The sequence below is a fragment of the Pelobates fuscus genome, unplaced genomic scaffold, assembly GCF_036172605.1.
Source record: "Pelobates fuscus isolate aPelFus1 unplaced genomic scaffold, aPelFus1.pri H_1, whole genome shotgun sequence".
Taxonomy (NCBI): Eukaryota; Metazoa; Chordata; class Amphibia; order Anura; family Pelobatidae; genus Pelobates; species Pelobates fuscus.
In genome coordinates, this window is record NW_026961990.1 from 573,091 (window position 1) to 588,393 (window position 15,303).

At 40.0% G+C, this 15,303-nt stretch overlaps 1 protein-coding gene across 1 annotated transcript in view; it reads left to right on the forward strand.

Moving 5' to 3' along the window:
* The window catches only part of LOC134585306 (E3 ubiquitin-protein ligase RNF213-like), a 105,736-nt gene that overhangs the window by 25,245 nt on the left and 65,188 nt on the right, over window positions 1-15,303 (forward strand). Inside the window, exons 9-13 of the mRNA XM_063440727.1 lie at window positions 764-1,021; window positions 1,879-2,011; window positions 2,103-2,186; window positions 8,959-9,136; window positions 9,263-9,464. Of these exons, the coding sequence (XP_063296797.1) occupies window positions 764-1,021; window positions 1,879-2,011; window positions 2,103-2,186; window positions 8,959-9,136; window positions 9,263-9,464 (855 nt within the window). The remainder of the gene's footprint in view (window positions 1-763; window positions 1,022-1,878; window positions 2,012-2,102; window positions 2,187-8,958; window positions 9,137-9,262; window positions 9,465-15,303) is intronic.

Consider the following 15,303-nt stretch of genomic DNA (forward strand, 5'->3'; position numbering starts at 1 on the left):
TCTGTACAAATACTCATTCAATGGCTCAGAGAAATCAGCTGACACTTTCAGCCAATGATTGACCAGCAGGGACCCAGTTAAGAGGCAAAGTTTATGTCCTTGCTGGGGATTGGTGTCAGCATACTTGTAGCATCATAACCACCACAGCAAGTCAATGAGACCCTTCTGTATCTAAAACTATTACAGACTGGACTTCTTCTCCTGCTACTTGGCAGTGACTGTATATGTATATGTGTGGGACTCCCATACTGTATGTTTAAAGTTATGCAGTAACATGGGGATTATTGTCCACTACTGCTTTAGTATGCAAAATATAGAGCACTGAGGGGTTGAATTTCTAGCTCAGCATTATGGGAGATAAAGTCTCCTGTAATGCTCTATAGTCTGATGTGCTACAGTTACCTGTAAGAACAGTTTTATTTATATGGACAGGGAGAGGACAATGACATCTCTTTGTGGACTATATCTCCCACAATGCTTAGCAAACTTTTATCATGTATTAGAGATGCATAACGACTTAACAGAAGCATCTGGTTTCATTGTGTGTGATGTTTCCAGAAACTCTTGTTGGTATAATGTATCCATACTACACAGTTCACCACTATGTATTCTCATTTGTCCTTTCTATATCTATATATTAATAATTTACTTTCATATTTCAGCAATAATGCAGTCAATATTTAAAGCAAATTGAAGTTTTCACTGAGTAAATCAGTTTTTCATTAAAATGATATATTGCTAAGAATGGTTTCTCTTTACCCAGACTCTGAATACTGAGATTCCAGAAGTTAATAAGTATATCCGCAATGATGACAGAATAAGTTCCAATTTAATCATGAACATTGTGTATGAGGATCCATTGGCTGATGGTAGCTGTATGACATTACCTCAAGAAACTCACGTGCACTGCTCCAAAATCTGGGGATGCAGGGAAAGGATCACCGTTGAATATTTGCGGAATGTGGTTCAGCAAAATAATGGGAAGGAATCTGTACCGCTATTGTCAAAATTCCTGGATAAAGTAAGTGTCTACTTACACATCACTCTTTTAAAATGGACCAAAAGTTACCTATTCTGGTCCATGATGATACATACGTTTAATTGAAATTAAATGTAAGGAGTATTCCCCAGTATGCTTCGAGTCATCACATAGGATGAGTGAAACTGCTTTATAAACGGATTTCATTCATATCCTGGCTGCTATCCACTTAGTGAGTCAGGTGGTGTTTCGTGACCTGCAGTGATGAGGACTGTTTGTGCATGTAACCATGACTTTGCTCTGTATTTTTGAGAGAGAGAGAGAGAGAGAGAGAGAGAGCTCAGTCTAAGTTCCATGCATTGATTACAACTTGACAGACTTAACAGACTTAACACAGTCTGACAGACTTAACACAGTCATCCATGCATGTAACATCCTGGCTACATGAGGGCTGTGTTATAAATGTTATTTTTACAAATCACTGCAGTTATAAACCTCTCTCAGAGCAAAGTGCTTTCTGCACAATAAATGTTGTAGTGATGAAAAGCAGTAATGTTGCTTAGATTCATCCTTTCGACATTGCTGGATTGTCCCTTGTATTGTTTCCATACGGCTCTAACAAATTGGCTTAAATTGTACAGGAAAATGGATTATGCATGCTAAAGGTGCAATTTTAATAAATTATGGGATAGCGTTTACCATAGCACTGGTTAAGATATTCATTTCATTGTAATGACTTGACACGGTTCATAGTCAGCCATTATATATAAGTAGGAGACCTAAAAAGCCTGTTATCTTCTCTGCAAGTCACATGATTTATGACAGTTTCTATGGTTCTATACAGTCATTATTTTCAGTCTCATAACTGACCACACCTGTAACTTGTGTTTCTTAATCAGGAATATGAACTTCGGATGGTAAAACTGTTACCCGAAATACTGAATCTTCAGAAACAGCTGATAAAGATGTCCCGGAATATCCAAGAAACAAACCAACAAACAATACAAGACTTTTTAAATAACATTAACTCAGGTAAATGTCTGTGTGTAAAATAAAATGAAAATAATTTACAAATAAATAAAGCATACTGGTAGCTTCAATATTGTTATTTTCTCTTATGTAGAAGGAACAAAACACATTTTATTGAAGGGCATTGAACAATTCATCTTAGCATGGAATCATCTAAAGCAATCTCTGCAGTTCAATGGTGAGTAGACGGAGGAGTGAAATATATTTCTGAATATATAGATAGAAAAATCCTGGGGTAGACTGTTAGTGTTCCGGTGCACTATTGCTGCTCTCCCTTGGTTATATTCCTAATACAAAAAACCCTTCTCAATCCTATTTACTTTAACTAGGGTTACTTCTACACCCAAAGAAAAATGTGTTAACTCCCTACCCCAGCCCCCTCACATATTTCTCCTCTTTTTTTAACTCCCTCTCCTGACCCTCTAGTCGTACTTCACATAGATATTTCTACTAGTTTTTGTCTTCTCTGTAAATATATAATGAAGAAACCACATAGCATCGCCATTTCTCACCCTTCTCAGAGATGTCACCCTACTTTCCACCTAACTCCAGTGTCACCATTTCCTTCCCACCCCTGGGTCACCGCCTTCTCCTACCAGTGTTACAATCCCTTTCAAGGGTGGTTAATTACAGTAAGATGGAATGGAAAATATTACCCTGCAGTAACATGTATTGTTCTTAATAAAAGATATCCGTGCAGGAAAAAGCATGAATCTCAGCCTCACATGCACATGAAATTAAATGCTTCAGCCCACGGTGGAAGGGTTTATAGGAACTTCAGCATCTAAATGTTCCTCGTTTAATACCCACAACTATAACCAAAACAGAACATAGCCTAACTAACACTTTATAGATCGTCCACAAATGTTGCATAGCAAGCATCTAAGAAGAAATCAGATTTAGGTGTGGAGTTTATTTGTGGGGATTCACAGGCAGATAGTACATGCAAACTGCTTTCTTAAGCCACAGCTTCTGACACACATCCAGACACAGTGACGGGGTCATATAACTGTATCGCAAATAACATGAGAATCCGTTTCAATAGAGTCCATCTCTAGAAGATCTCAGTGTACCTCCTCGCTGTCTGCCAGGTAAAAGGAAACAGTTATGTCTGTCTGTGATATTCAACTAGCTGATTTTATTGAATAACAGATGTGACATTAGAGGAACACTCAACACCCCTAAAGCACCTTAGTTGTCTGCAAAGGTTTATGTGTAAAGAGTGTGTCCTCATGTTTTTCATTTCACAAAAAGTGTACACTTTTCTAACTTAACCTGGTTATACATATATCTCAGGTGTGGATGGGGAGCAGGTTTGTTAAATTTGGTGTTATCACTCTCACACTCTCTCTGTCAGGGTGGCGGTCCGATGCCCGGGACCCAGACGCTGTACGGGTGGCGGTGCAGGACCGGGACCCAGTATGCCTGATGTTCAGAGTAGGAGTCACTGTGTGGAGGTGGATTAGCAGGGTCTGGTGCAGGGTAACCGCACGCCCCCTGGTGTTGAGCACCAGCGTTTGTGCAGCCACATACCAAGACCCTGAATAAGCTTAAAGGAACACTATTGTCACCTAAATTACTTTAGCTAAATAAAGCAGTTTTAGTGTATAGATCATTCCCCTGCAATTTCACTGCTCAATTCACTGTCATTTAGGAGTTAAATCACTTTGTTTCTGTTTATGCAGCCCTAGCCACACCTTCCCTGGCTATGATTGACAGAGCCTGCTTGAAAAAAAAAACTGGTTTCACTTTCAAACAGATGTAATTTACCTAGAATAATTGTATCTCAATCTCTAAATTGAACTTTAATCACATACAGGAGGCTCTTGCAAGGTCTAGCAAGCTATTAACATAGCAGGGGATAAGAAAATCTTAATTAAACAGAACTTGCAATAAAGAAAGCCTAAATAGGGCTCTCTTTACAGGAAGTGTTTATGGAAGGCTGTGCAAGTCACATGCAGGGAGGTGTGACTAGGGTTCATAAACAAAGGGATTTAACTCCTAAATGGCAGAGGATTGAGCAGTGAAGCTGCAGGGGCATGTTCTATACATCAAACTGCTTCATTAAGCTAAAGTTGTTCAGGTGACTATAGTTTCCCTTTAAGCGGATACCAGGAACTAGGAGCAAGGAAATTAGCAGACCTCCCAGGAGCTGAATTGGGAGGCTCTGCAGCAAGACTAGAAACAAGGCAAGACTAGAGATAGGCACCAAACATGAAAACAAGACAGAACTAATAGAACCCAGAACCAGAGAAGGATAGTAAGCTAAACCCAGAACATATACACAAGACATGAGGAAAACATGGGCATGACTGGACAGGACTGTACATGGACTGGGTGTACAAACTAAAACAAGACAAGATAACATAGGCAAAACAAGAGGAGAAATAACTAAGTACTACATATGGAAATCATGGGGATTTAGTCACATTATATGATCATACATTGCATAAGCCTGCCAACAACGCCAATGTACCCCATATCTGGCAGATCCTACACTGCCTAAAGTATACTAAAACAACCACAGATTCAGAACACATATATAGTACTTACCTGCAAGAAAGGACAGAAGCAGCTGCCTGCAGGAACACTGAAACATAATGACAGATGGAAACAAACAGGTGTGGCAAATAAAACAAACATGTAAATGAAACCTGGAGACTGGGAATCCCAGGGATGGATTACAGGAATGAACCCAGAAATCCCAGCATAAAGAAAACCAGACATAGAAAGAAAACCAAAAACCAAGAAAAACTAAACAAGAATTGTAACAAGAGTACTGGATACTAGAAGCCAAGGCCAGACATCTCCACAGAACAGAGCAGGATGTGACACTCTCATACTGGTCACTGGCAGTTCAACATGGCAAAGAACTCTCTGAGGATCGGAAAAAAATAATTGTTGCTCTACATAAAGATGGCCTAGGCTATAAGAAGATTGTCAAGACCCTTAAACTGAGCTGCAGCACATTGGGCAAGACCATACAGTGGTTTCACAGGACAGGTTCCACTCAGAACAGGCCTCGCCATGGTCAACCAAAGAAGTTGAGTGCACAATCTCAGCATCATATCCAGAGGTTTTCTTTGGGAAATCGACATATGAGTGCTGCCAGCATTGCTGCAGAGGTTGAAGGGGTGGGGGGTCAGCCTGTCAGTGCTTAGACCATACGCCGCACACTGCATCAAATTGGTCTGCATGGCTGTCGTCCCAGAAGGAAGCCTCTTCTAAATATGATGCACAAGAAAGCCCGCAAACAGTTTGCTGAAGTCAAGCAGACTAAGGACATGGATTACTGGAACAATGTTCTGTGGGCCGATAAGACCAAGATACATTTATTTCGTTCAGATGGTGTCAACCCGGTAAGGAGTATAAAAACAAGTGTGTCTTGCCTACAGTCAAGCATGGTGGTGGGAGTGTTATGGTTTGGGCCTGCATGAGTGCTGCTGGCACTGGGGAGCTACCGTTCATTAAGGGAACCATGAATGCCAACATGTACTGTGACATACTGAAGCAGAGCATGATCCCCTCCCTTCGGAGTCTGGGCCACAGGGCAGTATTCCAACATGATAACGACCCCAAACACACCTCCAAGACGACCACTGCCTTGCTAAAGAAGCTGAAGGTAAAGGTGATGGACTGGTCAAGCATGTCTGTAGACCTAAACCCCATTGAGCATCTGTGGGGCATCCTCAAACGGAAGATGGACGAGTGCGAGGTCTCTAACATCAACTAGCTCCGTGATGTCATCATTGAGGAGTGGAAGAAGACTCCAGTGGCAACCGGTGAACTCCATGCCCGTGAAGGTTAAGGCAGTGCTGGAAAATAATGGTGACCACACAAAATACTGACACTTTGGGTGCAATCTGGACATTTCCATTTAGGGGTGTACTCTCTTTTGTTGCCAACGGTTTAGACATTAATGGCTGCGTGTTCAGTTATTTTGTGGGGAGAGAAAATTTACACTGTTATACAGGCCGTACACCTACTACTTTACATTGTAGCAGAGTGTAATTTCAGTTTTGTCACATGAAAAGATATAAAATATTTACAAAAATTTGAGGGGTGTACTCACTTTTGTGAGATACTGTACATGCAATGATAAAAATGCACAATTAAATATATGCAAGTTTTCATTTGGGTTATGTGGAGGACCACCTGGCACCCCAACTGGGTGCCTCCGCAGATCGCTGCTTCCTAGTGCTCACTGAGTACTCCAAAGAACTCCACCAGACACCACAACCACCATACTCCCCACAGCCAGCATTACAGCTTGGTTGGGGTCTCGCTGTCCTCCACCCACCCTGGACCCAAGACCAGGATCCAGCTTCCAGTGGGTAGACCTCTCCCAGTCCAGAGAGTAAAAGCAGGTATGCTCTTAAAAGAGCAAGTGATTATAATCCAAAGGAGTATAACGATGTAGCAATTCCCAGAGTGAATATAGCTGTTCCTTCCAAACATGAGATGAGATTCTATGTTTAAGGTAAAGAGGAACTGATTTATTAGCAGCCACAACTGGCCTTATATGCAAGTCCCCATACAAGGGGTTTTCATAAGATATTCCAGGGGCATTCCCCACTGGACCTGAGAGGGGACTATGACAAAGTGCACACTGTAATTGCATTGTCTCTCAGGTCCAGGACACTCCCACACAAAACAGGATAACCCCTCCCCTGTGTCTGAGAGGTAATTGAGTCAGGAACTGTACTAAACTCCATTATCTCCAGGCACAGAAAACACACATTTTAACAATATCTGCTGATAGCCCCAATCTGGGGGACCAACATATCCAAAACTCACCCAGATTGGTTCAGGGGTTCGGGATTTCCATGGAAGTCATAATTTTGACCGACCGTGCACATGGTCCTATGCCCAAAACAGTTCCATTAATTCAGTGCTAACGGTTGGTCAAGTTTGGTAGTTTAAAACTGAACAAACTACCAAACATAGTTAATAGCCTTGCCCTGGAGCTTGTTCCCCTTGTTCGTAGAAACGTTTCCACTGAACAGTGCCCTTCTAAGTTGTGTAGAACCCAACGCAGATGATGCCGGAAGTCCAGCAGTGTTCAGGAGTTTGTGTCCGATTTCAGTTCCATGAGATTCATGGCCAAACACTGCTGCCTGCGTTCGCGGGAACAAGATGGCCGCCACCTCTTGGTCGTTCATGTGAACAGCAGCCACCCAGACAAACACTTAGAACACTGCGGTGGAAGGTGTTACAAACTGTCAATTAGACCCGGGTGGTCTCTGGCTTGTGCGCCTGTTTGGTTCCTGAACAGCATGGATAAAGAGCACGAACACAATCTTTTATAAGATAACCAATATAAATACTTATATGACAATAGGTGCTAAGTATACACACCACTACCCGTGTATAGACAGTACTCTTCGTAGGCTGAATTGGCGCCGGAAGTGACGTCAGACGTCGAACTTCCGCCCACGTGTTCGGCAGTCCCACAAGCGGCGGATTTAAAAGGAAAGCAGCTTATACATTTCTTCATGCACTGATGAAATCTCGGACGGAGTTGAAACGCGTCTGCATGCGCTACAGCTTGTGTGTCACCATTTAGGGACTTGCACAGCTTGATTTTATTTTATATTATAGCTGAATAAATTTGTTATTTTACATTACTACTGCTGCATTTCCTGATTCTTGTGGGAATCGGTACAACCACCCAGGACCTTCAATATTGCCTATCAGACACCCTTGGGCGTTATATACAGAGTCTGGCACGGCTCTGTAATCTGTGAGTGTATTTATATACCTAATATTCATTCATTGGTTACCACAACATACACTATGTATTGTTTTTCTTTTGTGTTATTTTAGGATATGTATATGGAATATTATCCACACATGTCTACATATGCATAAGTATTTTTTTCTGTTATATATCACTTGTACTGTCTATACACGGGTAGTGGTGTGTATACGTAGCACCTATTGTGATCTAAGTATTTATATTGGTTATCTTAGAAAATATATGGATATCTGTAAAATAGGCGCTTGTATAGTGTAAAAACGATTACAATGAAGTAGCAGCTACCACCCAAATAGGAACCCTTCGTCCTAATATAAAGTAACAAACAACAAAGGAAACACCATTCCCTCACACAGTGGTGAAATGGTGTTCAAGAGTGGAGCGCTTAAATAATACACTTACCCCTCGGGGTTAAAGGGGTTAAAGTATACAACAGTAGTAGAATCCTAAAAAATATATAGAATACAAATATAGAGTAGCACTGTACAGCAAATGTACTATATAGATGTCTAATAAGGACGCACTCACATGATTCAGAGCCTATGGATGATCGGCTCTGATCTTGTATGCAGACGTGTACTTTAAGGTGACACACACCTATCTTGCGTAAATCACAACCTCAGAAAGGAAAAAAGACGAAAAAAACAGGGAAGCGAAGCCAACCCTGGTGTAGAGACCTTCAATATATTCAATGTATATAGTATTGATACAGGTAATTGCTCACCTTCTAAGGAACCTATAACTTGGCTCTCAGCGTATGTGCAAATATATCGATTTAGGGTGATATTTGCCCTTCTTGGTAGCAGAAAGTAGAGTTCCTCTAGACCAGCTTGCAATAAAATTAAAACATGTATTCAATAAAATAAAAAATACATACAAATGATGCTGGTATCGGGAAGTCGACCAAAACGCGTTTCACTGATTCAGTTATATTGGTTATCTTGTTTCAGGGTGTTGGGGAACACCTTTTTCACACCCACAGCCGTGTTAATACTGCGAAAGCTTATACTCCTGATCACAGTCTTTTATAAGTCTTTTTACATGGCCCATAGCAAGCAGCGCCTCCAAGAACACGTGGCAGAGGCATTTAAAGGGACCCTAAACAGTGATTTTTATTTATTTTGTATTTGTGCATTTCAGTGTCCCTTTAAGTACTACTTTCTTTTTATTATTTTCTGTTTAATTGTTTCAGGTGAAATAAAGCTTTCTCAAGATACGTGTGTAGATCTCACCATGAGCAGTGATGTTTCCTTCCTTCTTCCTCGTCGACACGAAAAGGGGCTTTGTGCGACTGCCCTGGTCAACTACCTCATTACCCTACACAACAGTTTAGTAAATGCCATCAAGAACTTCACCAAAGAGGAGCAGAGGTAGGGTCGTTTTTTTTACATTGTTTCAAAAGGGCTAATGTACATCTTCAGACTGATCAATAGCATTAACAATGAATGGATACAATGCCAGAAGTGTGACTTAATTCTCATGATATTTACCTTCAGATACTCTGTTAATGCTTCTGACGTGATGGATCTGCATGTGATTAGTTACGACATGGAGAGAGATCTAATGCCCATAATCCTGTCCAACTGTCAGTACAGCATGCAGAGCGGTCAGGGGACCACACAAGAATTCGACCTCTGCAAAATCCAGCGTCAAATTGCTGGCCGCTTCCTGCAAGGAAAACCTCTCATAACTACAGTTGTAAGTTATCTTTGAAATATTAGAGAATGCATATACTCCAAATATCTGTTTTACACCTATACGTGGATTATTCTTTATTCTTTGTGCAAAACCAATAGGGCTGATTCCCAGCACGGATACTAATATTTAATGTAAGTGCATTTGCTGTTTATCACTAACAGTGCAGCATGCACAGTCAGTACTATTACCAGGACATGACTCACTCCGTTTTGATGTCCCCTAAACTCTGTTTCAATGCTGATCTTATTCCTTAAATTAGCAGGCAGTTCTAGAAGTGGTACAGTTGTCTAATTTCACCTGTATGAAGCTAAACTCCAACTTCCAAAATTAATTTCCTTAAAGGGACCCTATAGTCACCAGAACTGCAACTTAATGTGGTTGTGTACAGGTGATACTCGAAAAATTAGAATATCATGCAAAAGTTCATTTATTTCAGTAATGCAATGTAAAAGGGGAAACTAATTGTAACGGATCACCTGGCACCCCGACTGAGTACCTCCGTTAATGGATGCTCCTAGCGCTTCCTGAGGACTCCAAGCACTCTGGCAGACACCACAATCACCGAATCCGAGAAACCTTTTAAATTCTCCCAAGCATCTGAATGCTGTAGACCATTGAATAGGAACCATACGAATAGGCTTGTACTCCTAGCAGTCAACTGGAACAGCATGCAATAAATCCTTCCCCCCAATAATGAGACGACACATCACTTTGAGGGTAAAACAGGAACTCCGGACTGTCTCATCCAGCCTGGCTTTTATTACAATAATCCACATACAGGCCACACCCAGGGGGAGGCATAAAATAACCAATCACATACATGGTTCAGCCCACACATCCCCTCCCCTCAGATAACATTAAACTCAATTATCCGGTACACTTTTTCAGCCAAGTTCTGGATGTACCCCAAAACCCGGGGGTACACCTTTAAATCCAGCATCGCTGGATAGCCCTTATTCAGGGGGACAACATATCCAAAATTCAAGTAATTCGGATGAATGGTTCGGGAGATATGGGGTTCCAAAGATTTGACTGACCGCATGGGTAAAGTATCCGAAAACAGTTCCATGCATTTTGGCCCTGCGGTCGGTCACAAACAAGGGAATGAAAACAGACGAATTGCCTGTGTTATAGAGCCTGGAGAGGGTTTGAATGAATTCCCTTGTTTGTGGGGTTCTTTCTACCGAACGGCGGGTCATTCGGTAGTTTCCATACGAATTTCTGGAAGTATGGAGGTCTAAGCGGTGTTTGCCTAGTCAAGTGTCCGATTTTAGTTCCAGACACTCGACGGCAAAACACCGCTGTTCGGTAGTTTAAGATGGCCGCCGCCACGTGTTTGTTTCCCGAATGGCGGCCACCCAGAGGACAAAGAATACATTACACGGATTGCCAATTACCCGTTTGCAACATTGTTGCAAACTGTAATTGGAGGCACACTTATTCCTGGGTGGTCTGGTTGTTCGGTAGTTTCACTCAATATAATAAATGGAGTGATTCTACCGAACAATCAGATGAATGCTGCATACATATCCCAGGTTAAACTTAATACACATATAATATTACAGGCAGTACACTAGAATATGTATCACAGTCTTAAAGGGACAGTAGTCCCAAAAGTCCCAATATGTCCATAGATGCTGTTAAAAGGGCCAGTAGCAGCAATATACAGTACAATGTGCCCCAAATAACCCAGGGGCCATAGTCAGTAGGTAGGAGGCTAGCAAACAGGCTTCTCCAGGGCCCAGTGGCGAGGTTGGTTTCGCCACACTAATCTATGAGATAGACGCATTACATGCAAAGCTAGATAGTTGAAGCCATGATTTGTCATAAGTGCGATGATTATGGCTTACAGCTCATGAAAACCCCAAATCGACAATCTCAGTAAATTAGAATATTACATGCAATCAATAAAACAAGGAGTGTACATAGAGCAAAAAACGGGTCGCAAGAGTATTCTGAGAACGGACAGCAACTGAAATAGCCTGCCCTTCGGTGGGTCCCGCTCAGAACTCAAGCTGGTTTTAGCTCATCTTGAACATATCTGAAGCATATCAGACTGGTCCCACCCATACGGGCAGTCTAGATCTGAAATGCCAGCAAGTTCTCTCTGCACGAGAGACACAGCAACCCCAGAGGATCGTTTCAGCCTTGTTAGGCATCATCAAGGCACTGAGACCCTATGGTAGCCCAAGAATGAAAATTACCCCTATGAAGGCATACCATTTGCAATAGTAGACAACCCAAGGTATTGCAAATGGGGTATGTCCAGTCATTTTTAGTAGCCATTTAGTCACAAACACTGGCCAAAATTTGTGTTTTTTGCATTTTTCACACACAAACAAATACTAACGCTAACTTTGGCCAGTGTTTGTGACCAAATGGCTACTAAAAAGACTGGAAATACCCCATTTGCAATACCTTGGGTTGTCTACTATTGCAAATGGTATGCCATTATGGGTGTAAATTTTATTCCTGGGGTACTATACAGTCCCAAAGGCAACGTAACCAATCTGACGAATTTCAATTTAAAATGTAACGTGCTATATTTGACCCTGTAACTTCCCAAAACACCATAAAACCTGTACATAGGGGGTACTGTTTTACACGTGAGACTTTGCTGAATACAAATATGTGTATTTTATTGCAGTAAAAACAAACAGTATTTTGACATTGACAGTTAAAATGTCATGTAGAACTAAAAAAATAACAAAATTCCTTATTTTCACCCATTTTTTCATATTAAATTATGTTTCATAGCTAAATATTTGATATTAAATGAAAGCCCTGTTTCCCCTGAATAAAATGATACATAATAAGGGGGGGGTGCATTTAATATGAAAGAGGTGAATTACGGTTGGACAGACATATAGCGCAAATGCCAGGTTTTGTTTACGTTTTGTTTTGTTCACAACGTGTACATTCGGCTCAGTCCTTAAGGGGTTAATGTAAGTGCACTGCCTTTTCAGAAAAAAGGCAGTATTTACATTACTGCCGGCCACTAGAGGTGCTTCCTAGTCCAGTGTTGCACAACGTGCAGCACTAGCATTCACGCTGAATACTCCTCATAGAAATGCATTGATTCAATGCATCTCTGTGAGGAGATGCTGATTGGTGCAGCACAGTGTTTTGCCACGTATTGGGTTGGCTGATATATATTCAAACACTGTACATTCCTGTGCATTGTATTGATGAGGTGATCTGTAATACACTCACAAACTGCACGTTCCTGTGAGTTATTTTGCTGTAGAGCTTGTGATACACTCACACACTGCACTTTCCCATGCATTTTATTGCTGAGGTGTTCTGTGATGTACTTGCACCTCACACATTACTGTCAGTTGTATTGCTGTGGAGCTATGTGATACACTGATATGCTTCACATTATATTATTTCACACACACACACTTAACCCCTTAAGGACCGCTGACGGTTCAGGACCGTCAGCGGTAAAACGTGCGTTTGGACCGCTGACGGTCCTGAACCGTCATAACGGTTTTGGGCAACTTACCTGATCGCCGTCGGTCCCACGGCGGCGATCAGCTCTCCTCCCGGTCCAGGGGGACTGCCTGTCTGCCCGGGCAGTCCCCCCTCGGCAGATCAGGACCCCACGGCCATGTGATCACTCGATCACATGACCGCAATAGGGGTCTTTGTATCTGCCTGCAGGGGGACTGTCTGTGCTGACAGGCAGTCTCCCTGCAAGTGAAAAATCATAAAATAAAGTGTAAAACAAAAAAATCAGTGTAAAAAAAAATTATAATATGTGTATATATATATGATATATATACATGTATTATATCTATATATACCTATATATAATATATGTATATGTATCATATATATAATGTCACACTAAGTGTATTTTTATATTTATATATACGTATATTAATATAAAAATACACTTATATTTAAATTACACACGAATATATACAATATATATAATAACTATATATATGGTATATATATATTATAAAATACAAATAATATGTTAATAAAAATAAATAACAAAAAAATAATAATTTTTAATAATTAAAAAAAATTATATATATATATTCAATTTTATTCTAACAGTATTTTGATATTGATATATATATATTTATATCAAAATACACTTAGAATGTAATGATATATATATCTATGTATAAATAAATAAATAAAATAATACGAAATATACATATGTCCACATACAAAATTACATTAATAATTTCATAAATATACACGTAGACGTCAAATATATAAATATGTATATATATTAAAATTCTACGTGCATATTTATGTAATATTTTTACCTAATTAAGTAATTTTAATGATTGCAATTTGAGGGACCTGCCTGCCAACCCAGGCCAAAAGTCCAGATAATTTAATTTGCTAGCACTGTGCTTAACCCTGTAACTTTCTATGACACCCTAAATCCTGTACATGGGGGTACTGTTTTACTCGGGAGACTTCGCTGAACACAAATATTAGTGTTTCAAAACAGTAAAACATATCACAGTGATGATATTGTCAGTGAAAGTGAAGTTTTTTGCATTTTTCACACACAAACAGCTCTTTCACTGAGGATATTATTGCTGTGATATATTTTACTGTTCTGATACACTAATATTTGTGTTCAGCGAAGTCTCCTGAGTATAACAGTACCCCACATGTAGAGGTTTTATAGTGTTTGTGAAAGTTACAGGGTCAAATATAAGGCTTGATTTTACTTTTTTTTTTTTTATTGAAATTTGTCAGATTGGTTAGGTTGCCTTTGAGAGCGTATGGTAGCCAAGGAATGAGAATTAGCCCCATGATGGCATACCATTTGCAAAAGAAGACAACCCAAGGTATTGCAAATGGGGTATGTTCAGCCTTTTTTAGTAGCCACTTAGTCACAAACACCGGCCAAAGTTAGCGTTTTTTGCATTTTTAACACACAAACAAATATAAATGCTAACTTTGGCCAGTGTTTGTGACTAGGTGGCTACTAAAAAAGACTGGACATACCCCATTTTAAATACCCTGGGTTGTCTACTTTAAAAAATATGTACATGTTAGGTGTGTTTCGGGGATTTATGACAGATAACGGTGTAACAATGTCACTATTGATACATTTAAAATATATATATATTGAAACAGCAATTTCCTACTTGTATTTATAGGCCTATAACTTGCAAAAAAAAGCAATAAAGCATGTAAACACTGGGTGTTTTTAAACTCGGGACAAAATTTTGAATCTATTTAGCAGTTTTTTTCATTAGCTTTTGTAGATAAGTAAAAGATTTTTCAAGTAAAAGTCCAAAAACATGTTTATTTTTTTATTTTTCACCATATTTTATTATTATTTTTTTAAATACAATATATGACATAATATAAATAATGGTATGTAAATAAAGCCCTTCTTGTCGTGAAAAAAACAGTATATAACTTGTATGGGAACCGTAAATGAGAGAGCGGAAAATTACAGCTAAACACAAACACCACAAAAGTGTTAAAACTGCTCTGGTCCTTAACGTACAAACATCGCAAAAACAGGCCGGTCCTGAAGGGGTTAAAATTTAACATTATTATTATTTTATTATTTACATAGCGCCATCAAATTCCGTAGCGGTGTACAATGGGATAAACAACTCCCAGTTTACTGAATAAGAATATACCCGGCGAGTAAGAATGCTATCCCCCCAGATTTGTGGGGGTTCCTACGCCCATGTCCACACTCTACATGGAGGCTCAGAATGTTCATCATAGAGATGCATTGATTCAATGCATCTCTATGAGGAGAAGCTGACTGGTGCAGAGCGGCGTTATTACGTGCATGCATGATAGCCTCCCTTCGGAAACCATTGGATTGGCTCAGATC